The 24,649-nt window shown below is 40.9% G+C and overlaps 1 protein-coding gene across 5 annotated transcripts in view; it reads right to left on the minus strand.

Moving 5' to 3' along the window:
* Positions 1-1,569: 1,569 nt before the first annotated feature.
* Positions 1,570-24,649, minus strand: part of ALDH18A1 (aldehyde dehydrogenase 18 family member A1) — a 32,024-nt gene continuing 8,944 nt past the window's right edge. For 4 of the 5 annotated variants that reach the window (XM_010408410.2, XM_019291266.3, XM_039553591.1 and 1 more), the window contains exons 2-18: positions 23,871-23,994; positions 21,005-21,228; positions 19,332-19,481; positions 19,137-19,241; positions 17,673-17,831; positions 17,063-17,153; positions 15,333-15,457; positions 13,888-14,032; positions 12,196-12,269; positions 11,446-11,545; positions 10,161-10,381; positions 7,334-7,471; positions 7,029-7,224; positions 6,753-6,874; positions 4,275-4,461; positions 3,292-3,387; positions 1,570-2,358 (exon numbers count right to left, since the gene is read on the minus strand). In XM_010408410.2, coding sequence (XP_010406712.1) covers positions 2,177-2,358; positions 3,292-3,387; positions 4,275-4,461; positions 6,753-6,874; positions 7,029-7,224; positions 7,334-7,471; positions 10,161-10,381; positions 11,446-11,545; positions 12,196-12,269; positions 13,888-14,032; positions 15,333-15,457; positions 17,063-17,153; positions 17,673-17,831; positions 19,137-19,241; positions 19,332-19,481; positions 21,005-21,228; positions 23,871-23,964 — 2,409 coding nt within the window. In that variant the 5' untranslated portion in view covers positions 23,965-23,994 and the 3' untranslated portion in view covers positions 1,570-2,176. Of the gene's footprint in view, positions 2,359-3,291; positions 3,388-4,274; positions 4,462-6,752; positions 6,875-7,028; positions 7,225-7,333; positions 7,472-10,160; positions 10,382-11,445; positions 11,546-12,195; positions 12,270-13,887; positions 14,033-15,332; positions 15,458-17,062; positions 17,154-17,672; positions 17,832-19,136; positions 19,242-19,331; positions 19,482-21,004; positions 21,229-23,870; positions 23,995-24,649 lie in introns of those variants that run through there. The other variant, XM_019291265.1, reaches the window with a different exon arrangement.

Genomic DNA, 24,649 nt, shown 5'->3' on the forward strand with positions numbered 1-24,649 from the left:
TCTACAGCCCAAAGATTAACTGTATCGGCTTTGCCAGAAGTATCTAGACAGATGAATGTACTACCACACCACCCTGAGGCTGTGCTACCCTGTCTTTAGTATTGCTACACCCCTGGGCAGGGCAGCTCCAACCATGACACAGACACCCAACACCCCAAGCAACGTGACTGTGAGACGTGATAAGCGCATGAGCAAGAATGACTTCCATAGGGAATATGCCAGCAGCCATGTGCCAGGACAGTGCAGGTGCTCTACAGCAGCCCTGGAAAGTGGTGACTGCTGCAGCCATCAGCGGAGATGAGAGCCATGAAAAGCAGAACAATGGATGAGCAAGAAGCCAAGCTTTAAGACAAAAGACTGTTATGCACATGGGGATGTGATCCCTGAAGACAACTCTGTCAAAAGAGAACTCACAGAAGTGGAGCTGAAGGCACCACCTGGCTCACCACTGTGAGATGTGACTGCTCAGAAATATCTCCAATATGATAGACACCAGACAGATCCACACCTTAAACTATAATTGCAAGACAAGAAAGGCTCAACAGGCAGTACACTGATGAGGCAATGCACTTTAGACTCTCGGGAGGTGCCTAGTGATCACTAAGAGCTACGGAGACATCAAGACCCGAGGAAGGTACAGTGTACGATGCAGAAGACTGACTAACAGAGTTTACACAATACAGACAGGTGAGGGAACTGCCTTCCTGGGCACAATCCTCACATTGTGCCGAGAACTAATCTGCTCCCTTGGCCTGCTCCAAGGGAATCGCTCCTGAACAGCTCTCTCCCCCTACAATGACTTTAAACCCCTCCTTGCAGTTCCCAACTTTGCCCCCCTCCTCAGCGTCCTTCCCTCACCTTCGCTTCCAAGGAATAGGGGTCTGAAGCCATCTTCCTTGCTACTCGCCAGCAAGCCCAGGCAGGCAAGCCTCAGTACCACTGCCCTGCCCTGGGCCCGCCCACTGCCAGATATCTGCGTACCCGGGGCTGAGCGCACGCATCGCCCGTCATCGCGATGGCACCACGGCCCTCACGGCCAGGCAAAGCCCCCCCGTAAGCTTCTGTGTCGCAACCCGCTGGTGCTGACCTAAGTTCCCCTGCCATGCCACCTTCAGCGACCAGGAGCCATCCACACCTACCAAGGCATCTCGCTCGCCTCACCCGTGTCCGCTGGCCCTCAGCATCTACTCAGAGGGGAGATGCACCCCGTGCCGTCATGATGCCCCTGTGACTGGAGAAAGGGGTGCAGCAGCACAGGATCCTGAGCGTGGTGCGTCCACCACCCATGCCAGGACAGTGGTGGAGAGCGGTGGGCAGGAAAGGAAATGGCGCCCTGGCAGGGCGGTATCACACCGGGACCCCCCAGCAGTGCTGGACCAAGAGTGGGATGTCCTGCAGCCGGCGGGGAGCTCTGGCCACCAGCCGTGCAGCGGGGCTGCAGTGTACCAAGGGGAGCGTTCGTGCAGATGGAGAGCTTCATTCTGGACAAGCCATCATCAAAGTGTTGTTGGAGTAAGTTTCATATAAAACCAAAGAAAAATAAACCTTTGGTACAAATAAGTAACAAAATTAATGTAGCAGACAATTATGTTATTTATCTACAATAGTCAACAATACAAAGAATTGGATATAAAAGGTTTCTTGGTCAAAAGCTTACTATACATTTGGAACATCTGTCCCCCTATCTCAAGACTGACCAAATAGAAAGGAATTAAGCATAAAGCTTTCTGGCTTTAAAGAGATGCCATGATCATAAGTCTGAAGAAAAAACCCCTCAAAACCAAAACTATTGAGTCTGTTCTCCAGAACAGGTACTTGAATAAAACAAAACTTAGGAAAAAAAAATTATGCTCCACCACCAAACATATTTGCTACAAGGAGCACTGGGATAAAAAAGGAATGTAGTCGATACTGAAATCCTTCCTTATGTTACCTGTACGATTTGAAAAAATCTGTCTCTAGGAGAAGCGAAGTCAGTTTGCAGATACTATTTAAGGAAACTGAAAGTGGGGAGGGGAAATTCTCACTGATGGGATCATTTTGTATTCATTGTACTGCACAATGATCAAAGACAATGTTTTTGAAGATGAAAAACAAACTCCTTCACCAGAGATTATCCTGAAGCCTGAACATCTTCAGGAAATAATTATACCCCTGGGTTTTCTCCCCAACGTTTTTAGCTGGCATTTCTCTGAGGGAGAGGGAGGCTCTCATGAAGATACTTCATGCTCCCATGCTCTGAAAAGTCAGAGACAACATGATTGTCCCCCCTCAGCAACCACTTCGTAGTTAAGAGTCCTTCAATTCCCACTGGTCCACGTGCATGGATACGCGAAGTACTAATTCCCACTTCAGCACCTGTAGGAAACACCCAAGATAAAGCCAATTAATCCTCTGATGATGTTCATACTAAACGGTTTTGCACCTCTAAGTAAAAAAGCTGCCTGCGTTGCAGGGACCTGCCATTCTCTGCTCCTCTCCAAATACCAGTTCTATTTACCTGATAGAGAAGCTCAAGGAGTTAACAATTACATTTTAAATTGTAATGTTTATACTTCTGGCTGTTACAGTTACTTTCAGAAAGAAAAAGATGCAAGAGAGAGAGAGGTATCTCTTACATTGATCTTAGACTGATCTGAGGGCATAATCCTTAAAAAAAAAAAAAAAAAAAGCAAAACTAGTAAAGATTATGATCTTATGTCCTTTTTATCACATTAAGGAGATATTGAAAGACCTTAACTGGAATTTTTTAGTCACATGGAACACTGTTCCAGCTGACACAGTAATAGTGTGTAGTGGAGACTTCTGATTTTCCACCTCATGAAAGAATGTTTCCCTTGTCTTCTGCAATTCACAGTAGGTGCACCTGTTTATTTAAGCAGCTGATCAGTTTGGTTCCTGCCCTTCATTCCTTAATACTACTACAGGACTGGCACACTGGACAGCATCTCAATCTGCCCAGCAGGACCAAAGCATTGCATTCTTTACAGCATTATTAGAAAGAGAAACAAACGGAAAGCTGTTCAGCACTTTCACATCCTGTACTGCATTGTTCTATCACTATATGCATGCAGCGTACTTTATTGCAATTGAATAGAGCTTCAAAGGATCCAAAACATCTTTGTGTGGACGAAATTTCTAGGCTTCAACTTTTCATACAATACCTTTCCTGAAAACCTTTTTTAGACAGTAAGATACGAGACTAATCCTATCTTTCAGGGTTCATACTGCCACACTTTTCACACACCAGAAAATTCTGCAGTCACAACCCCACAATATCCTCCCTCTTACCAAGTCCAAATCTATAGCCATCAGAGAATCGCGTACTGGCATTCCAGAAAACACAAGCGCTGTCCACATGCTGGAGGAAGAACTCTGCTGTTTTCTCTGCAAAAGAGGCAGAGACAAAAGTAAAATCCATTACATACAGAATGATCGTGTATTCCAATAAACACAGCATAAAACAGCAAACGGATATAACAACATATCTTTCACATGCCACCTTACCAGACAGTACTTAAACAGCCTGGGCTAAGCCAAGCTCATTTATACCTTCCTCCCAGTATGCTTATCAAGTAGATACTGCAAATCTTAGAAGCAGCTTGCAAAGATTAGAAAAAAGCAAAAAGATGTCCAATTCTAACTCCATTTAGTTTAGAGCCTTCAAAGAGGGATTTAGTTGCATGACCAGGGAGAAAGAACAGCTGCCCCAAACAGCATTTGTCATTTAAACTGCGACAGTTAAGCTACTGTCAGCTCTCCAATAGTGTCAACCATGGAATTGCTCCAGTTACTGAAAAATCCTAAACTCAATTGCTATTGCAGGTAATATTTGAGACGTACAATGCAGAAATGCCACATGCAAGTGTGTGAACTTGGAGATCAGTAGCCTGTAGCAACAAGACAGACATTCAAAAGCAACTCTATTTCCAGTACAAATCACTAGTTTCACCAGGTCTTGTGGCAGTGGTTATGGTATCAAATGCATGCTTTTTAGTGACATGCATTTAAGCTCAGAAAGAAGTACAGAAACAGAAGCCTACTTGACTCACACTGGCCAGTCGCAGATCAACATGACCTTACTGCAGCTGATTCTCAGAAGTTCTGGGCTTGGTTTGGTTGGAGAGTCAACCTTTTCTTGGCACAGCTCTAGTAAAGTTTTGAACTGGCACAGACCCAAGAGAAGAACTACTACAATATAGTTACTTACACTAACACCAGGAATTAGCAGTCAAACCAAAACAGCAGCTTAAAGAAGAAGCCTGGTCACTAACCATTCTCTGTGATAATAACATCCGTATGGGAACTTCCATACTTGTGGATATGTTCAACGGCTTCTTGAACGCTGTCCACCACCTCAATGCAGCACTCCAGGTCCCCATATTCTGTGCGCAGAGATTTCACTTCTGAAGGGCTGAATGTCAAGTAAGATGCAAACTTTGGGCCAGCATGAATCTTCACCTGCAATACCAGAAACATTTTGTGGCTACTGACCATACCAGAGCCTTTCAGGTGAAAGTGTAGCTTCTTGTACTCAATATGGGATGGATGGTAGTCCCTGTGGTGCTGTGTTTTGGACTTGTGATTAAAACTGTGTTAAAAACCCACCAATGTTTTGGCTGTTGCTGAACAGAGCTTGCACAGCATCAAGGCTCTCTCTTCCCCCCTGCTCCATCTCTGTGCCCCTAGCAAGAAGATTGGGAGTGTGCAGAAAGTTGGGAGGGGACAGAGCCAGCAGCTGACCAGAACTGACCAAAGGGGTATTCCATGCCATATAATGTCATGTGCAGCAATACAAACTGAGGGGAGGGGGTTTTTGAAGAAGGTAGGCATTGCTCTAGAGACTGGCTGGGCATTGGTTTGTTTGTGGCAGACAGCAAATAATTAGCTTTGCCTTGTGGGTATTTTGGGGGGCCGGTGGGTTTTTAGTTTTGTTTTGGGGTTTACTTTTTTTATTGGGTTGTTTCCTCCTCTTTGTCCCCTTTCTTCTTCCTCTTTCCTTCACTTATTAAGCTATCTTTCAGCTGACAAGGTTCCTTGCTTTTGCTCTCATTTTCTCCTCCTGTCCCACTTGGAGCAGGGGAGAGTAAGCAGGCAGCTGGATGGTGCTTAGCCACTGACTGGAGTTAATTCACAACATGCATGCAGTGTAAGAAAAATACACCTATACTTTGGTAAACTTGGCACATAGGTGAATTAGCTACAAGGTACAATAACTGACATGCTAGATTGGCTACCCACCATGACAAGCTCCTAATTCAGGAATCATCTGAAATTACTTAAAGCAATTGCATCACTCAGTCATCAGGCAGAAAAGGCCAGTGTAGCACTGCTAGGAAAACAGCTAAAATCTGCAGCCAGACTTTGTTTTAAGACAGCAGTGCAATGCAGAGAATAACAAAAGGAATGCTTCCAAGTTGGCACCTACAGAAGTCTTAACATCTTGAATGGCTTTTATCCTTTTACTTTATAAATTGATACCAGCCCTCTCTGAAGAACATCTCAGACACAAAGTTACTGGGTCCAAAGCCAAGAAAACTCACACGGATATTTTTCATTTGTTATAAAAAAGATTTTAACACATTATCAACCTCTGCTGAAACAGCTAAACAATGAGAGATAATTTAGAACAGATACAGCACAGAAATCCCATGCAAATGAAACACAAGAAATTTTGACAAGACAAGCATAAATGGGAAATAAGGCTTAAGTCTACTAAATGTGAGGGCTTTTAAGAAGACATCTATAAACCAGCATTTTCTTGTGCAACTATAAATTACTTTATTGCATAATCCTGCCCAATATTTGCATGTTTCTTGTTGTCACGTCAAATTGGACAGAGGTAATATCCTCCCCACTGTATAAGGAGATGGGTGGGTGGTGGTGGAAATGCACCAGTACTCATATTCCTGCCATCCAAGATGCATCAACCCTGCAGTCTACCCTTCCCAAGAAACAACCAAACGAGACATTAAAAAGCCCCAAACATTGAGAACTTGCTCCTGCCTACCTATCAGCTTCTTTTACTATAACCCTTTTAACATCATTGAAACGTATGACCTCTCTATCCTGCATTAATCACTGCCTGTACACTCTATTTGTCAAATACACAGTACTGTGTGAAAACCCTTGATTTTATGTGCAATTCATACTACTTCATGGATATGTCTTCCTGATGCATCTCTGCTACCTTTACTGAAAAAACATTGCTTGTGTCTAGACAACTAATTAGTTCAACTGGCCTTTTGATGTCCTTTGACATACCAGGAGGGAAAACGGGTGGGAATAAAGGGCATGCAAGAGGAAAATTTAAAAACAACACGTGTATGAAGCAAGTTCAGAAAGGATAAAAACAGAAGGGAATTCACTTGGGTAATAAGCTAAATTAATAGATAGATTCAGGAAGAAGAGGCTTTGCATCTGGCTGAATTGGAAAGGGTAGAGAAAGGGTTGTGTATATGCTCTTTTAAGGCAGCAGATTATTTTTGCTATATACAAGGAAGCATATAGCAAAAGTATCCCAGTAACAGTCTGTAGCTGTCCTGAATAAGCTACTTTCAGATAATTCCTACAGAAACACTTGACACTGTATGTAGAAGCAAATTTCATTGACATGTACAAAGACACATATGGGTAACTAAAGTGTTATGCCATGTAAACAGGGCTACACCAGCCAGACCAAATGCTTCTAAAGTTTTAGAAAAAAAATCAAACAAAAACCACAAAACAAAACACAAGTATGAGTGACTAACCTGTTCTACTCTCAACATGTCTATGATCTGATCAAACAACGGGGTTCTCAGCAAGTCTCGATGAATTAAGAGAGTTTCCAGAGCATTACAAGCAGCAGGATATTCACACTTTGAGTCTCGGACTGAGGTTTAAGAGTAAATAATTGGTTACATAAATACATACATATTTACAACAAATATTTCGGATATTATATGAATTATAAATTACCATAACTACATTGCATAGTCCAAAGTTCAATTACACCCATGAGATCAAATCACCCTCCCACAGCTTACTTATTCGTGTGACCTTCTCAACACTGGCATCCGTGTCAACATACACGTGACAGATCCCTTCACTGTGTCCCATCACTGGGATTCCCTTAGCAGCTTTCTGGATATTCCTGACTAGCTGTGATGAACCACGTGGAATGATAAGATCTATCAGCTTATCCAAACGGCAGAGATCTTCTACTTCCTCTCTTGTGTTCACCTGTGGTAGTTGCAATACAAAGAGTTTACAGTTTGAACTCTCAAGTTTTGCCTACACTTTTTATACATAGCATACCAAAGACATAGTTGATTTAACCCTAGGTGCTTACCAGTTGCACTGCATCTCTGACTCCGTGAATAGAGAGTGCTTCTTGTGTCAGATGATGAAGGATTTGATTACTATTTGCTGCCTCTTTCCCTCCTTTAAGTAGTAAACCATTTCCACTGGCTATAGCCAAAGCAGACACCTGTCAAATGAGTTTATTACAGGGAAAAAAAAACAACCCTTAAATGTCATTTGGTTCTTCCGTCAGAATAACACCCACAAAATAAAACCAGGATTTTTTGTTCAGTTGATTTACTCAATATTAGTCTACAGTTTTCTTTTTTTGGCTCCAAAAGACCATTACAAGTAGCACCACATTTAACTCCAGAAATTAAATGTGCTAGTGTTTCAGGAACAAACTTGAGTTTTCAGGGTACTATTGCCATGGGAAGACTACAGTGAACAAGTCAGAGGAAACTATGGACATAGTTTCATATGGCTTCATATGAATTGGGTAACTGTGTGGGCAATTACCCCAAGGAGAATAATTTCAGGAGCAAGAACTCTTGTCCCTAGCCATTCCAGCACAGAGTGGCAAATAAGCTCTTCCTATGAACAGGAAAAACATTTTCATCATGCTGTCTAAAATAGCAGTCACAGACAGACAACACTTGCTCTAAGTGTGGAGAAAAAAATATTTCAGACAATAGGCCCAGCATCATCTTTGCTTCCATGTTTATCACCAGAAGAACCCGACAGATATATCTACCCTTCTGTTTAAAGTGTCAGATTTCACCCATTTAAGTCCAGCAACACAAGAGGTTTTCGTTCTTTTCTACCTAGGAGCATGTCAGAAACAATAAATCTCTTTTTCAAAACTTATTTTACTTTTGTATCCTTTTTTGTACTCCTCATCCCAACTTCATTCACAATGGACTCACAATTTGTCCACCAACTTAAAAAAAAGTTTAAAAGCATGTACTCCTTCGAAAAACAAAATCACCTCCGCTCCAGAACCTTTAGAATAAACAAACTCAGTATTTTAAGTTATTTTGCTGTATTACTATCTTCTGGGAAAGATTATACGTATCATCATCATCACCTGTATATATCATCACCAAACCTACACTCATCAGAGTATCTATTGTACATTGTTGAGATGCTGATGCCAAAATTAGCCAGGCTCACACCTAACAAGAAGTTAGCTTGGTGGCACACTTCAGATCCTGATTCATAAAATAACCAGCCAGATCTTTCCCCTTCTAGTATCAAATGGGCAATAATAATCACAATGCTTGATATTCTACCTCATTGGAAAAGAATATTGAAAAATAAGAAACACTTTAGAAAAACACACGGAAGTATAGCAGTCTGGGAAGTCTGCCTTACATAGCTATCGTGTGTCTTTTTAAATTATATAACTAGACATTAAAAAGCCGCCTGATTGTATTTTAAAAGTACCTTCTAAGTATCTGCCCCTCCAGATCAGTATCACAAATGAAAACTAAACAAATAAGTTTATTTAAATAAAGAGGGATAAGATTAAAAGAAAGGTTTTGACCTGGTTTGAAAAAAGGAGAAGAAAAAAATACCAAGAATTAAGACACAAAAATCAAAAACTTGTGTGATTAAAAGTAGGACACAAGGTAAGGGGTTTCAAAATGGTTCAGTCTCAAAGACTAATAGAACATGACTATAGTTCAGAGCAACAACTGAATTTGGTGGAATTTATATAAAACAGTCTCCGAAGGATGCTTGCAATTTTGCCTTGTATTAGAGCAAACATGCTGTTTGTATATGCTCACTAGAAGCTTATTAAATCTTAACCCAAACAAGCATGAGATGCAGTAGTAAACTAAGAGGAGGGAACTGCTCCTCTGCAATCAGAGACCCTCCTGCTATCAGATACAGGATGGGACAGAAATCATGCAATTCAAACACAGAGTTATTAAAGGTGATCCTCTGAAGTTGCATCAGGAAGCCTGATGTGAGTATGAGGACAGGAAACAGGCAAGAAGCACAGCAACTACCGAGACAAGCTATCCCAAGCCTGTAAAACAAAGCAGGGGAAGGGAGGGCAGGGCAGGGAAGCCAACAGGAGTCAGTCTGCTGTTAGTTTTAAGACAGAGTGAAGAGAAAGAGGAAGACATCATCTACGCAAGGCAAGAGACCTGGGTTGAAGTCCAGGAAGACAGACTAGAATTCAACAACATAACGTACTGGTTATCGGTAACAAACTGAGCTGGTAGTCAAGGGAGACTAGTGCCTTTTTGTTTCTTCCTACAGCATACTCCTTTTCACTGTGAAATGGGGACTACTCACAAAAATCTGGCATGAAGTACAAAGCTGTCCACTAGTTGAGCCTCACATCCTCTTCAAGTGGCTGTACCCATCCTTTTCTACTCAAACACCTGCTCATATGTTAGAGAACTCCTCAATCAAGCTTCCTAGATACCTAATGTTAATTGTGGGAAGAAATGTTGATAATCAAGGGGGTTTTTTTGTTTTCATTTTAAAATCTACTTCAGTTGGTCAGTAAAGTAGTTAGGAGTTAGAAAGTAAGACCAAGGTTGCCTCTGCAGCATTAGTTCAGCACCCATATTGTCATGCATTTTATAACAGCATTTACTTACAGCAGTACTTCCACACAGTGCTGCAAAGGAAGGCATTTGCCCTTAACACACCTGCCTTAATCCTGGCATATGACAAATGATTAACTGAACACTGCAGAAGCAAGTTCTGAAAAGATCTCTGCATAAAAAAATAGGGATGCCAACAAAATCAATTGTAGATGAATCCAAGCCAGAGTCCTTTGAAACAATACTTATTGTAGTCTCTTACTTGCTCACCAACAGAAATACCCAACAGTGTAATCTACCTTCCTTACATACCTGTGGAAGACAGTCAGGACGAGACTCAAAGATCACAAGAAGGACACCAATTGGCACTGTCACCTGCTCCAAATCCAGGTCTTTTGCTATTCGAGTTCGTCGAATCACACGGCCGACGCTGTCCTGCGAGGATGCTGCAATCTGACGCAGACCAATAGCCAAGCTGTTCAGCTTTGAAGTAGACAGACTTAGGCGTTTCAACAAAGGGAGTGCTAATCTCCCTAAAAGAAAGAAAAAGCTGTGATGAAGATAGATTGGTCTTCCTAGGCTCAAGCAAAAGTGACTTAAACGAGTGCTGAACCTAAGGAAAATTAAGGTATTTCCCACACCCTAGCAAGTAACCTACCTGTGATTAAACATACACAGCATTAAGTCCAGTAGTCACAATAAAAACCCTCAAATATGATGATTTCTTCCACCACATTTTCAGTTAATGTGGTTTAAGCGCTTTGTGCGTGAAGCAACCGCACAAATCATCAACACCCAGAAAGATCAAGTTTGTCCTATTTCATGTACTGAATGCATGACTGAATTTCTTACAAATTTCTACCTTTGCAGTACTTCTGGAAGGTCTGAGCAGTAATTTCATCTTTCCGTTTTACAAACGGAAAGCACAAAAGCACAGACACATGCATAGCATTTCTGTGCAGACTGGGCAAGAACAACTTGAATTTTTCAGTCTGAACATGTTCAAACAATAAGTTAACCCAGCAATGTCCCCTCAAATGCTCTGGTCAGTGGTGCCTTCCACAGAGTATTACAATTCATGATGTGTTCTTTTCATGTATTTGCTATGCCAACATATACACATCTCAATTCCAGCTTCTCAGTGAATGCATAAATCTAACACCAAAGGATGGGTTTCATCTGAGCCACCTAAAGAGAACCTTCCTCAATCAGAAGGGGACACGGTTCTCTTTGGAGAGCATCAATTTAAATGCCCTTCAGGAACCAAATATTACATTAACCAGTCCAGAAAATACTCACTTTATGCATGACAGTAGCAGAGATATTTGTTCCATTCTTTCTTTTTTTTTTTAACAATACACCAACTTGGTGTTTTGCACTGCCTCAGTATCTTCTCTGATGAAGGCATCTGTTTTACGCAATGAAGGAAGCTGCAGCTGTTTACACTGACAAGCCCTTGAATTCCTGGGTTCACTATTCCATGTCACCCACACTGCCCAATCCCAGGTGACAGAAGATTATAAGTTCTGCTCATTTGTCTTGAGGCCCGGAGAGGTCCAAGATCATAGCATTACTATGGAAGGATTTGAAACATTACCTTTATTTTCAGCCTCCTGCAAGTCCTTTTTGTTTGCCAAGAGAATGTCTTCTCTCTGGTCTGTTAGTAAGTCAGCAAGACGATAAATAATCTCTGCTCTCTGAAAGAGAAAACAGTTTCTGAACTGACTTCTTACTCAAAGTCCATGCTGTTAGACATCTAGCTCCTACAGTCCATTTATGCTGACCACATCCTCTCACTATCTTAACTCTCCTGATACCTGGCCAGCTGATTTTTCCAGCCTGCATCACATTGAAAAAGAAGACTGAACACTGCTTCAGCCTTTACCTTGCTTTTTATTATCTTGCTTTCCCTGCCCAGTCTTCTTCACCAAACTCACATGTCCTTCCCTTAAGAGCACCTTCTACCACATCATACCCACCCAGCTGCAGAGCAGTAATTGTCTGCAGCTCTGCTCTTGTAGACGTGTTGTATGCTGAACTCCACACAGGTGTGAATGGAACAGGTTACTCCAGTCAATTCTTCAGCAGCTCTGATCACAATTCACTTCTGTGTGTTATTTGATGCTATCAAAATTTTTATAAACCCCACATGAAAGCCCTTATTACTTCACAGAGGAACACGACCTTTTTGCTTTTCTCATCTTTGAGCAGGCTACAATACCAACAATGCATCTGGCACAGAAGTAATAGATTCTTGTCCCAAAGGGCCCATCTATGTTGTAAGTCTGTGTTGTAAAACTTGCCACACATGCACAGTCTTAACGAGTTGGCCATATTGTTTTGTCACCTGCTCAGGCTGTAGAGCCGCCAAGGTCCTGCCACCAGCTCGAGCCATTTCAGCCTGCTGTTCTACAGTAGGGCCTGCAAAAAAACCCAAAAATATGCTATGCAGACAAAGTGGGCATTAGCCTGTTTGTCTTCCAATTCTTTGTTCAGAGCATGAAAGCTGGTACAGTTTTTAACAGACAAATTCAAGAAAAATCTTGTATTCTAAGACAGAAAAGTATGTACCTGACATAAAAATACTGTTATGGTCCCTACATAAAAAATCATCACAAAGATCTGTCCCTGTGTCACAGCAAATGTGCAGCATGTATCAGAGAGACTTGACAAAGGGCAAAAGAACAACAGGATAGCAAAGTCTCCAGGGCATAGTAAGCTACCAAAAGAAAAGAGGCAAACTTTGAAAAGTTTAAGTATCCAGCTGAGGAATGTATGCATGGGAACACACAAACAATAATGGAAGCCAAAACCCTAGTAACAGCTCGCAGAAAAACTGCTTTCCCTCTGTCTTTCCTTGTATGCATTTTAGAAGCACGGTGCTGAAATTATATAAAACAGGTTCTGTTTCTGTTTCAAGTCACCGTGTTCAGGTAGCATTTCGGCAAAGAATTCACAAGTAGCTCGCAGATAAACTGTCATTTTTAACTCTCCTGAAATAGCCTGTAAACCAGGTGACTTGAACCCAACTTCCATTTAAGAAGGGTCCCATGGAAATTGCCAGAGTAGAAATTATAGAGGGCTATAGTGGGAAGTGTAAGTAAGGAACTTGTGGACATAAAATTAATTAGATTAATTTAAGACATCTTAAAACAGCTTTTTGAAGTGACATCATACTTTACAAAATATGGCATTTTTTACTGTTTTTGGAGAAAAATCATGTATGTAAGCAGATATACTTGATTTTTAAAAGCTACTTGCATTTCCAAAGTGTGGGCTTTGGAAGATAGAAGACAAAGAGACGATTGGAGTAAACACCACACCAGTCCATAGGGACGGACTTTTGCTATTTACCATATTTGTGACTCAGAATGGGACCACAAGATTAAAAGCTTTACTGCTGATACCAGCTTATGATAGTGGGGCTAACCAAAAAGGCACTTGACCATAATGATGCGTGGGTTCAAAGGATGATTTGACATATTTACACAAGAAATCCATTAAGGATTATTATACACAAAGAAATTCACTTGGCTTGAACTACAAGTCAAAAGTATCACTCCAGTATCTATTCTGCTAAGTCATGGATCTTTGGTCTGATTTTATCCAGCAATCATTACACAGTTCCAGCAATGCAGTGGCAGGAAAACATTCCTACCTACCATACCAGAAGACTGAGTCATAAAAGAAATTTATGATAAAAAATAAACCTAAACACGACCTTAGTTCAGCAGCACATTCTATGTCCATATTTTCACACTGAAATCATGGATACTTGATGATAACTCCCAAGACTACAAAAGGCAAAATTTCTACTCTACTCATTGCATTCTTCAAATGCAAGTCTAATGCACCAGTTTATCAGCTGGAGGGAAGAAGAGCAGGGAATTCAGCAGTTTCTATCCCTATTTTAGAAAATACCTTTCAAAATCCATTCTGCAAGCAGAGGGTGGTTTCTCAGTTATTGCAGACAAATTTTAACTCTAGTTTTTCAGGGAATCTCTACAGCTCTCAAGGTACATATTACCTCTGTACTCACCTGCAGGTTTTACCTCTGAAAAAAAAGTTCCAACTTTTTTCCCTTCTACAATATCTGTGATGACATGGCCTGAGATCTTTGGGTGGGTTCCATTTGCAATCACTACAGAAGTACCTCCTTGCAGGGCCCACAGAGCTGCTTTCACCTACAGCAAAGGACAGAGCCAGTTGCAAGAGATTCACTTGTTATTTGGATCACCACTCTCAACAAGATTTCTTGGCCCACTCTGATGTCCAGATTGATTACTTACACTTTCAAAGAGCATTCAACACACTTCAGGAATTTCTGAACTTCAGTGTTGGAATACTGAAATTTGCTTAGTCCTTCTACAGTATGTTAAGTTTACATCAGGATTAGCTTATTAGTAAGGGTCCTTTGAAATCCTGGTGTACTGACTAGTCCTAAGATTAGCCTCTTTCCACATTTTTGAGCAGAACACGATTTCTCTCAAATCCCAGATGCTACTTGCCGAAGAGGTACTGCCAGTGGTTTCCTTCATTTTTCTTCCCAGTCAAGGTTTGGGCAGTATTATCCACTGCTATATTTAAGTATGTGTCATTTATTTAATTGTGAAAGCTTCTCTGCTTACTCACTTATGCTTTCCTAATATGGTCGTACAATTTGGTATTACAGTCCATAGTCACTATGACACAAATGTCACATAGGCCTATCATATCAAACTCAGCTACTGAAAGACCATCAACTGCTTCACTGTTGCTCAAATTTCACGCTGAAAATCGAGATTTGTTCTTTGAGCTACCATCTGTTTCCTATTATCGATGCTACAGTTTTCCAAAAATGTTGCCTACCTTCTCAACTGCAGCAAACTTTTGTTACAACACCTGCATCAAGATTTGCCTCTATGGGACTCAAAAGACACCAAATAACTCTAACAGATTATTACTTTTACAATAAAAGTACTCTCTGACCTTGGCAGCTTTACCTTCAATACCTGGAATTGTTTAAACTTATCCTAGAAGACAGATAAGGGAAAGTAATTTCTGAATTAGCTTTGTACATCCCACAGTTACAAATGCCTCCTCCTTTTACCACCTTCCAGTCCATGCTCTGATACTCAAGAGTGTGCCTTACCTGATTCTTCAGGAAAGGGAATAATCAGTGACATAACTGGTAAAGATTTTTACTTTGGTCTTTTCCTGCTTAGTCAAGATCTACTTTGGTTTTTACACACAACTTTCCAGACACATCCCTGGGAAACCTGCAGCAATTAATACTACAGTAGTGGGTATCTCAGCCTCATGAGGGACATATATGCTGAAGTCTCATAACGCACCCATGTTTATGTACTCACAGCAATGAATACTGAGACCGGCTGACTGTACACAGCACTAAATATAATCCACCTGAACAGCAGCACAAAGCATAATCATCTCAGGTAGCTCCCTTTCCTTCCCGAATACGAAGCAAATGTTCCATATTTCTACCTTGGCTTCCATGCCACCCATTCCCACTCGGGATTTGGTTCCAAATGTTACAGACTGCTGGTCTCCTGGGTAGAATATGTCAATAAGCTTTGCGTCATCAGACCCTGGAGGGCTGTCAAAGAGTCCTGAAATAAATAGTAAAAATCAGTTATATACCCTCATGTCCAAAGCTCACCCATGAAAAAAGAAAAAAACCCAACAAAAACAACCAACATGAGGCTAAAAAACTGTGTTCCACTTTATAGGATTGAAAACTTCCATTTTTTTTGTGGAACTGAAAGCACAAAGTACTTAACTGGCAGACCCGAAAGGTATAGGTTTATTGAAAGCCTAAAAAACAAAAAAGCAAAAACCCACATGTGGAATAGCAGCAAGCAAGCTTGGAGGTAATGACATTTGCTTGAGGTTTGAGACAGTTTGCAGGTTTTAGATGTTCAAAGTCAGGGCTTGCATACACACAAACCCCCAACTGAACAGGCAAAGAATAGTCCTCCTCACCAAAGACTCAGATGACATTCTTGAGTGGCAGATTGCACAGTGAGAAAACAGGCAATTCAGAAATATGTAAAAAGGGTAACTATTGAATTCTACTAAGAAGAAACACAACACTACCGAGACATACTCTTATTAATATTTTTTAAAATCAAGTAATTTAATGTAACTATGCTTGGAGTTGAATGACACTTTGGTTTACCTAACATATTAAACTTCAACTCCACCACTACGCTTCCCAGAAATTCTATGTGAACAAATACTGCCACAACAAATTAGAGAGCACAGGCACAGTCTATCTGTGTCCAGCCTTGATAGCTTGGGAAGTAGAGGACACACATCTTTCCATAAACAAGTTGTCACATTGAATGAATAAGCTTGGAGGACAGGTGTGCTGGTTTTTGGGTTTTTTTACAAACTGTTTTGACTATTGCTTTTATGAGTTGTTCTAAGACAGTCATTTTGACTAGAACCAAGCATGAAACCCGGCTGTATCTGCTAAAAGAAACTGTGATTATGGAAAGACACCTCATTCCTCCTCAGGGCCTCAAGCATGTGTGGAAGTCCAGGATCTACTGAAAGAAACCCATCTGGAGAAGATGAAAAGACTATGTGACTTGGGTGATGTGGACTGCATTGATATGAAACTGTATCCACTACCCTCCTCTCTGTAGATAAGGAAGTTCAACATCCATAGGTGACAAGCTTATGTCACAACAACACAGCTCAGAAGACTAGAGCAGTGTAAGCCAAAAGTAAAGGAGACAGAAAAAGCTGGCAAGACCCAGGTATCTGGAAAACAATGACCAGGACTTGCAATACACCGAAAATTCACTGACAGAACTTGCTGCCAGAAGAAACAAACTATTGCAGAACAGTATTTGGTTTATACTCCTGATTCAAGACACATAGCTTTTATCCTGCATACTACTCCTGACTATCATACAACTCTCGGAAGCTAGCAGAAGTACCACAGTACACGTGGTATTGTGGGTTCTGGAATAGGTCTCAGGTTCACATGCATTCTCACCTACGCAGATTCAACAGTGTGTCAGACAGTCTTTGGCTAATGCCACAGCGTCAACATTGGGTATAGGCCTTAAGGAGTTATTGCAGTACATTGCAATTGTCCTTGTAAAAGAGATGAACTGAAGAGATCAGTAAAACAGGAAAAGAGGTTGGTTTGACAATCTGATGTGCTTCACTAAAACCAGAAATTAAAGAAATTACTCACAAACCTTCTACATCTGAAAGAACAATCAAGAGGTCAGTTTTCATTTCCACAGCCAGTCGCGCTGCCAGACTGTCGTTATCCTTCACACTAATAACCTGCAATACACATGCGTACCAGAAGCAGTGAATAGTGTGAGGAACTAAGAAATATGTGGTGCCAACACAAAAAAACAATCTACCTCAGCACTAACAAATCCTTCTGAGCTACTTTTTCCACACCCACTGGAAACTTCAAAGGTGATCTTGTGATACGCTTTAGTAAAGTGGTATCCAAATAACAAGCTGGGTGAGCAGTACCTGCATTCTCCACCTTAATGCCCAGATTAACTGACACTGTTTTAAGAAGGGGTGCTGGCTTAGATGACCTGCAGAGGCATGCTTGCTTTCAGTAAAGCAGACAATATTTGCCCTGGTTACACCCTGCAACACCGTATCATGCCAAATACAGACAAGTCAACATAGTCTTCCAGTACCCTCTGTCCACATACTAATTCTGTATCTTAGTTTCTCTGCTGTAGACTTCAGAGGTCCCCGGTTATGGCGTTAGTCAAGTACACATCAGCATTGTACCCTCTGCAAGCAGGACCCCCCACCCCCTTGCAATACTTTACCCACATTTACCCCCTGCAGATCACTGTTTGGCTCTGGAGGTGGAACAACTGCATCATTAGTGTTAATTATAGGGACAATATTCATCCTTAAAAGCTCATGTAATGTTCCATTTAAGTTGCGACGCTTCTGTTCATCATGGAAATCCAGATTGGTGACTAAAATCTAAAAGGAAGAAAGAAATTACTTAGCCTAACACCTTTCCTATGAGAACATTATATAAACTTATGTACTAACATGACATAACACAGTCATGCTTTTTGGGTCACTAAAGAAACAAAAGCCACATTTAAAAGATATAGAATACAAGCCACAAACATTCTTTCCACAACATTATCAGGTTTATTCCACTGAAGCCTGTAATAGGCTATCTCAAGCTGATAGGTCACACCCTCCAAGAATGAACTTGGAAAAAAAGATTGTAATCAGAACATAGATGCTGATGATAACTACTAAGACCCTAGACAATTCAATAAATTGCTCAAGATGTTGCCTTTCCAGTTTTTCCTCCCACTTTAATGTTCCTACTTGCAGCAAGCAGAAGGGATGCTTTATATCAAGACTTTTCTTCTGCTCACTAGAACTCACCTGTTCTTCTGAAATAATCTTGCCTCCTGCATGCAGATAGCATCCCTTTCTTTTGGCGTTTTAAGACAAAAAAAACCCTCAATGTCTGCTCTGGAGACACTTTTGTTGTTGTTGTTCTTACTCTGTCATTGAACATTTGAGAACTAAGCAAACAACTACACCACTCAAATGTTACAATAGCACTTGGAATCAATGTCTATGCTAAGTTTTTTGGCACGGGCAATTAATTCTTTTATATCAAAGGAATGATAGCTGTCTACAGATTTGAATGAGACTACAATCCAGCATGACCTATAGTGATTTTTAGCTGTATGATAAACAATTTGGCCATACCAGCTCTACCATATTACAGTAAGAAGACTTCATACTAGGCTCCTAAATTCGTGAAAAGTGTCTAAACAAGTAAGGCCTTACAGTTAAAGCAATTCTGTATTTTCAGAGTATCTAAGATAAGCAAAGCCTGTTTAAGAGTAGTTCAACTGATACAGTTCCAGCCTTCGGTGTAAGACCCAGGCCAGGGATACCATCTCCTGCAAGTTGGAAAGGTTCGAAGTGCAGACGGACAGCAAGTTCTAAAGTGTGGATACGCACTTCTGTCAGCTTTACAAAATGTGTCGCAGTTTAGTCACTTGTGGTTTTTAAACCCTCAGTTTGGACCACCAACTTTAGCTTTTGCGAAGAGATCTTAACAGACCCTCCCCACTACAAAAGAGCAGGACACATCTGAACTCCAATAAGAAAAAGCATATTCATTTTATCTTGACGATAGATAACTCCATTTCAGAAATATTTAACAAGGCACTCTTGTATAAGCTACCATTTATGTGACAATAATAAGCTCCAAAAGTAGCAAGTCAGTCTAGGAAAGAAGGAACACCTTACTTGAGCAGCACAGATGCTGTACTGTGTAAACATGGCCTCATACAGAGCCATTAGTCCACTCTGCCCAGCTGCTGCACAGGCTCGGGCCTCCAAGACTGGAATAGCCTACAAAGACAAAGAGCAGCTGTCAGGCAGTGACTTGAACAGGTAGTACACAACACTCAAGGAAAAGCAGGAGTGCCACCAGCCTCTCACCATATCTTTTAGCTGACTCTGGCCTGAATGAAGTGCTTGCCTCACACTCTGAGAAAGCAAGATCTCATGACGCAACCGCTGCTTTCCAAAAGCTACAGCCCCACTGGTGACAATCATCATCTCTCGTCCCTGATTCTGCAGCATTGAGACCTGTAAATACAGGAAATAAGAAATAGGGCCTGGCAGACGATCAAGTTTGAGCAAGACAGTTCTGGCTACTATAACCTTATGCTCACCAACTCCTGCTGACACAAGCGTTTTGATTTCTCTATGGATGTGCAAAGCAAGGCAATCAGCCTTCAAGATACTTCTGCACACCTTCCTAGCCACTTGGGAGCTGTGCCAAGGACGACATGCAATCTATAACTTCTGATAAACCATCTTTTCACAGTAACAGCTTTTGTGACAAAAACATGCTTGAATCCATCTATTCCCAAAGCTACCATTATACAGTAACTTTGAATTCTGGAAGTGAAGAGGCCAACTCTCAATAGTAAAGCTTTCGATTACTTCCTCCTTACATGTATCTGGCCAGATTCCTTTCAAAGCCCCAAAGCTAAATGTCTTACATGAATTTAATATATTACGTTAACTTTATTTCCCAGAAAGGACATGTCCAGTGCTCGCCAAGATAACCCTTTCATTTTAAAGAAGAACTACATGAGTTGATCCCATCAGTTTTTCCTACAAGTAATGAGGTTTCAGGCTTTTCTCTGGAACAACTCTGCAAATGCTCAGTTGATCAAAAACAAAGGGTTGACTTACTTGTTTTGCAGAGTTCACATACTTCAGTGCCACCTTCCCACTAGAGACAACTAATGCCCCAGCCATGTCTCTTACTGCATAAAAACCTCACTGTGCAAATCTCTCCCTCTATACTGGGTTTGGCCAAGGTGAAGTTAGCTTTCCTTATAGGGGTCTGTATGATACTGTGTTTTGGATTTCAGCTCTAAAACAGTTTTGATAAAATTCCAATGTTTTGCCTATTGCTAAATAGTGCCTGCACAGCATCAAAGCCTTATCTTTCCCCCAAGCTGAGCAGCACTTGCACAGCCATCAAGGCTTTCCTTGTTCCACTTCCCAGCAGGTAGGCTAGCAGCTGGGCACGAAGTTCAAAGAGGACACGTTTGAGACAGCTGACCTTAAACTAGCCAGAGGGACTTCTCACACCACATAATGTCATGCACAGTAATAAAATTAGAGTTACAGAATAGCAAAACACAGGAGATTGTCTTCCAAGGTGGCCACCACTCAAGGACTAGCGGGGCGGCGTCAGTCTGCTTGTGTGAGGTACTGAGTGCCATCACTGATTTCTTTTCCCCTCTCCTTCACTTCTTAAACTGTCTTTATTTCAACCCATGAGTTTTCTTACTTTTGCTCTTCTCATTTTCTTCCCAATCCCACTGCTGGTGGGGCAGAGGTGAGGGGAGCAAACAAAAACCTGTGTGGATGCTTAGCTAGCTGATGGTCACAATCAACCCACCACACCTTCAAAAAACAATTTACTGAGTTACATGGCTCATAGTACTGCAGCATGGGGGTTGAAAGGGGAAAGGCTAACACATTGTTTTAAAGAACTATCAGTACTTTATGACGGTTCACTACAGTCTTCTGTAACATCCAACAATCACTGAGTACCTGAAGTTAACACAAATGGTCAGTCACAGAATTACCTGCTCTACAATAGAAGCCAGCCTCCCAAGGGCCAAGCCACACTCATCCCCTCGAGTAACAACAGCACTACCCAGCTTTACTACAATCCGCTTTGCATGCTTCAGCTCACTGCGGTGCGCAAATGATTTTCCATGTGCACGGCTGAGTGGCATGGTGATAAATGGAATGTTGCTCCAACAACGGATGGATTCATTCCTTAATCTTTGGTTATGGCAAGGGACATCTGTGGATAAAGAAAAAAAGAAAAGAAAAAGCAGTTGTAAGTGTTTCATTCAGACTTTTAACCCTTCACAATACACGTCTCAGTGACTGGGAACGAGAAGCTAGCTTTCAATTCACCAAAACAAACTGAGAAACAGGAATATCTGAGCAGCACTAACCATACCTAACGTATAGAAGGCAATATCCCATGCATCACAGAGCTCTGACTCTGGGAATCTAGAAGACCAAACTGAAAGACACTGTGGAAGAGCCTATATAGCTCACATCTCAAGGACTAGTTTTGAAAACAATCTCCTTTGCCTTGCCTCATTAGATACAGTTAAGAGAGTTTTCCAGTCTAAAGTAGCACAGAGAGCTTGACTGTTAGAAAAGAAACAGCTTTTACAACATCTTGAAGCCAGGTATTTTTGCACACTGCTCAGCTAGGGAGAATTGAAGGGAGAAGACGGACATAGGAGCTCAACATCGCATGGTGGTGTTCAAGCCCTGGAACAGGCCTCCTGAAGATGTGCTTGTGCTCCAAGCCTGTCAATGTTCAGGAGGCATTTGGACAACGTCCACAATGTGCTTTAGCTTTGGGCAGTCCCGAAGCATCAAGCTGTGGGACTAGGTGACCACTCTAAGAGTCTTACAACTAACTATTCTATTCTAGTCAATCCTAGCCAATGTATCATCTGAAGATGCAGAGGCTTCTTTACAACCCAGTAAACTGAATTCTATGCCATGGTCAGAGTTACCTGATTTTATTTCATATCTTCAGTATCTCTAATTTTGGTGCTCTATAATACGAAATAGATTCATTTATAAGTTAAAGTGCCTATTCTTGGTGTTACTGGAGAAAGACGGGAATGAACATTGTGCTACATAGAAGAAAAACTTGTAATTTAACAATGTTTTAATTAAATAAATCTTTTGTTCATTATACACACAGAAGAAGCTTAAATGACTAATCATAAATGAAGGCTGCACTAACATGTCCCACATACAAAAACAGAAAATGGAATTTAGAGAGGAGTTTCATTTACCCCAATTTTCACGAGGGAATACCTGTGAATGTAAATAAGGTCTACAATACATAGGAAAGACTGGACAAAGGAGTACAATTTGACTGTTATTTCCAGCCTTACACCTTACTGTTTAGTACTACTATTTAGTATTTGCCTAACCTACACAGTATAACCAGAAAGGAGTTCATTTCCAGTTCTCTTGGCTTCAGGGTTTAGAAAGTTCCAAGAAGATAGCTGTTGAGAAATAACCAGTATCTGAAAAGAAACCATTTATTTTTTCAGAAAAATAAGGGAAAAGACAACAGTTCTAGAACAAGCAGAGAATTCAATTCTTCTCCACTAAAGTCCTAATCATTAATCTTCCTCTGTGGCTGCATAAATCTATCTTTTTTAGTTATTTTACATGGGACTGAGATGTGAAATCAGCTCCCACGTTCCATATGCAAAACATTTCTGGAAATGCAAACCCATTAACTTGCTGCACATGCAATCAGGGAGGAACTGACATAGCCATCCAGTCCAGGTTTTGGACAAGTAGGTTTAAAGGCATTCCAGTTTTTATATCCCATACCTGTAAACAGTTTCACTTCCTTAATAAAGGAAGGGAAACATATGAAACACACTTAAGTATTTGGCACTGCAGATCCTTCTATGTAGCCTGCACAAGGCTTGCTTCTCAGGAGTAAAGAAGCAGAATTTCAAAATACACGAGCTGAACAGAACAGAAAAAAATGTGGAGAAAAAACAGAAAACAGTGGAGAACAGAAAAAAAATCCCTGTGATATATGATCACTGCAGCTTTAGATCACAACTGATCAAGTGGCAAGAGTCACTCCACTGCTGGATACTGTCAATACTTGGGAACAAACTTCTCATAGTTAGCACTATGAAAATTACTGACTTCAGAAAATGTGGAATATTTAGAAATATTACAAATACAGAAGTCAACAGAGCTGTAGCTCATAAAGAACAAGTTTAGAATTTTCAAGATTTTAACATCTAATTCATATAATCATTAATAAAAGAGAACTGATAACACACAGACTAGTGGGAAATTAATCTTGCATGCAATGGTAAACAGTTACTCTCTTGATATAATAGAGTTTATCTATCCTTGCCTTTTCTATTTCAGACCACTAATCAAGCAGACACTGAATGGTTAAGTTAGGTTTTCAGGGAAGAACTATTTACAGGGCACCTATGTATTTACACTCAGGTTTCCTGCATGCATCTTTCCACTTGAATCTAATCCAAGTAAATTTGAGTTTTGCTCTATGCTTTACTCAAGACATCTGAAAATGCAGATGGGGGAGCAGACACAATCAGATCTTGTTTTCCAGGAACGTATGAGATTGAAATAAAGAACTTTTACAGCACAAGTACTTTCATAACTGATTTTTTTTCCTCGAAATGCATGTCAGAATGAAAAACACACGGACATCCAGCTGAATATTACTGAGCTAAGGGAGAAAGTAACACTGAGAAAGTAGAGCTTCAACTGCAGTTCACTTCAGAGGTTGTAAGTTTTGAATGATGTTAATGAGATGATTTTCCTTTCAACATAGGAAAGAGCATAGGCATGCCCAGACACATACTGACCAACATTTTAGAAATGTGTGCTTTCTCTCATACATACATAAACGGGAAATGGCTGCGATGGCATGTGGCGGTAACACAAAGCACCATCCAGGGGAACGGACAAGAGGGCTCAGAGCAGCTCGACACAACATTTTGAGATGCCTTCTGCAAATCAAGGATATCTGCAAGTTAAAACGAAGGGGGGGGAAGGGGGAAAACTGGTTAAATATCAATTACTTTCCATCTATATTTCTCTCCTCGCCCACTCCCCCAGTCCAACTCCTCTTTGTCCCATACCATCTTAATACAATTTCTTCGTGCCCACTCTCCACTCTGCAGAATTTGCACAGAGACTATGATATAGAAGAACTGAAGGTCCCTCTCCCCTACCTGCTGCCAGATCTTTATTAAAGGTAAAGAATAAAACATGGCTCCCTGAGAAGAGAAAACACTATTAGCGAATAGTTCCACCTACAATGGATAAAAGTCATAATTTTGTTCACGGAGAAGCCTGGAAGAAAAAAAAAATATAGAGAGAGAGGTTGTATCATCCAGACTTCTCTGTACACCCCACAACAGAGCATCTACTATACTTCCAATGAATCTCAGCCCTATTCAATATAGGAAATATGCTCATTCACTTTTCCCTGAGCACTATCGAATTATGAGATCTTATCCATGATTACAAGTAAGAGCACAGATTTCCAAGAACATGGCATTAGTTTCCCTTGACTGAACCTGTAAACACTCAGGATTCTTCTAACTCTAAAATTCACTAGAGCAAGTACACAGCAAACAAGGGATACACAATTAGCCATTTCCTGTGACAGGTCTAGT

Source organism: Corvus cornix, chromosome 6, assembly GCF_000738735.6.
Source record: "Corvus cornix cornix isolate S_Up_H32 chromosome 6, ASM73873v5, whole genome shotgun sequence".
NCBI classification, from domain to species: domain Eukaryota; kingdom Metazoa; phylum Chordata; class Aves; order Passeriformes; family Corvidae; genus Corvus; species Corvus cornix.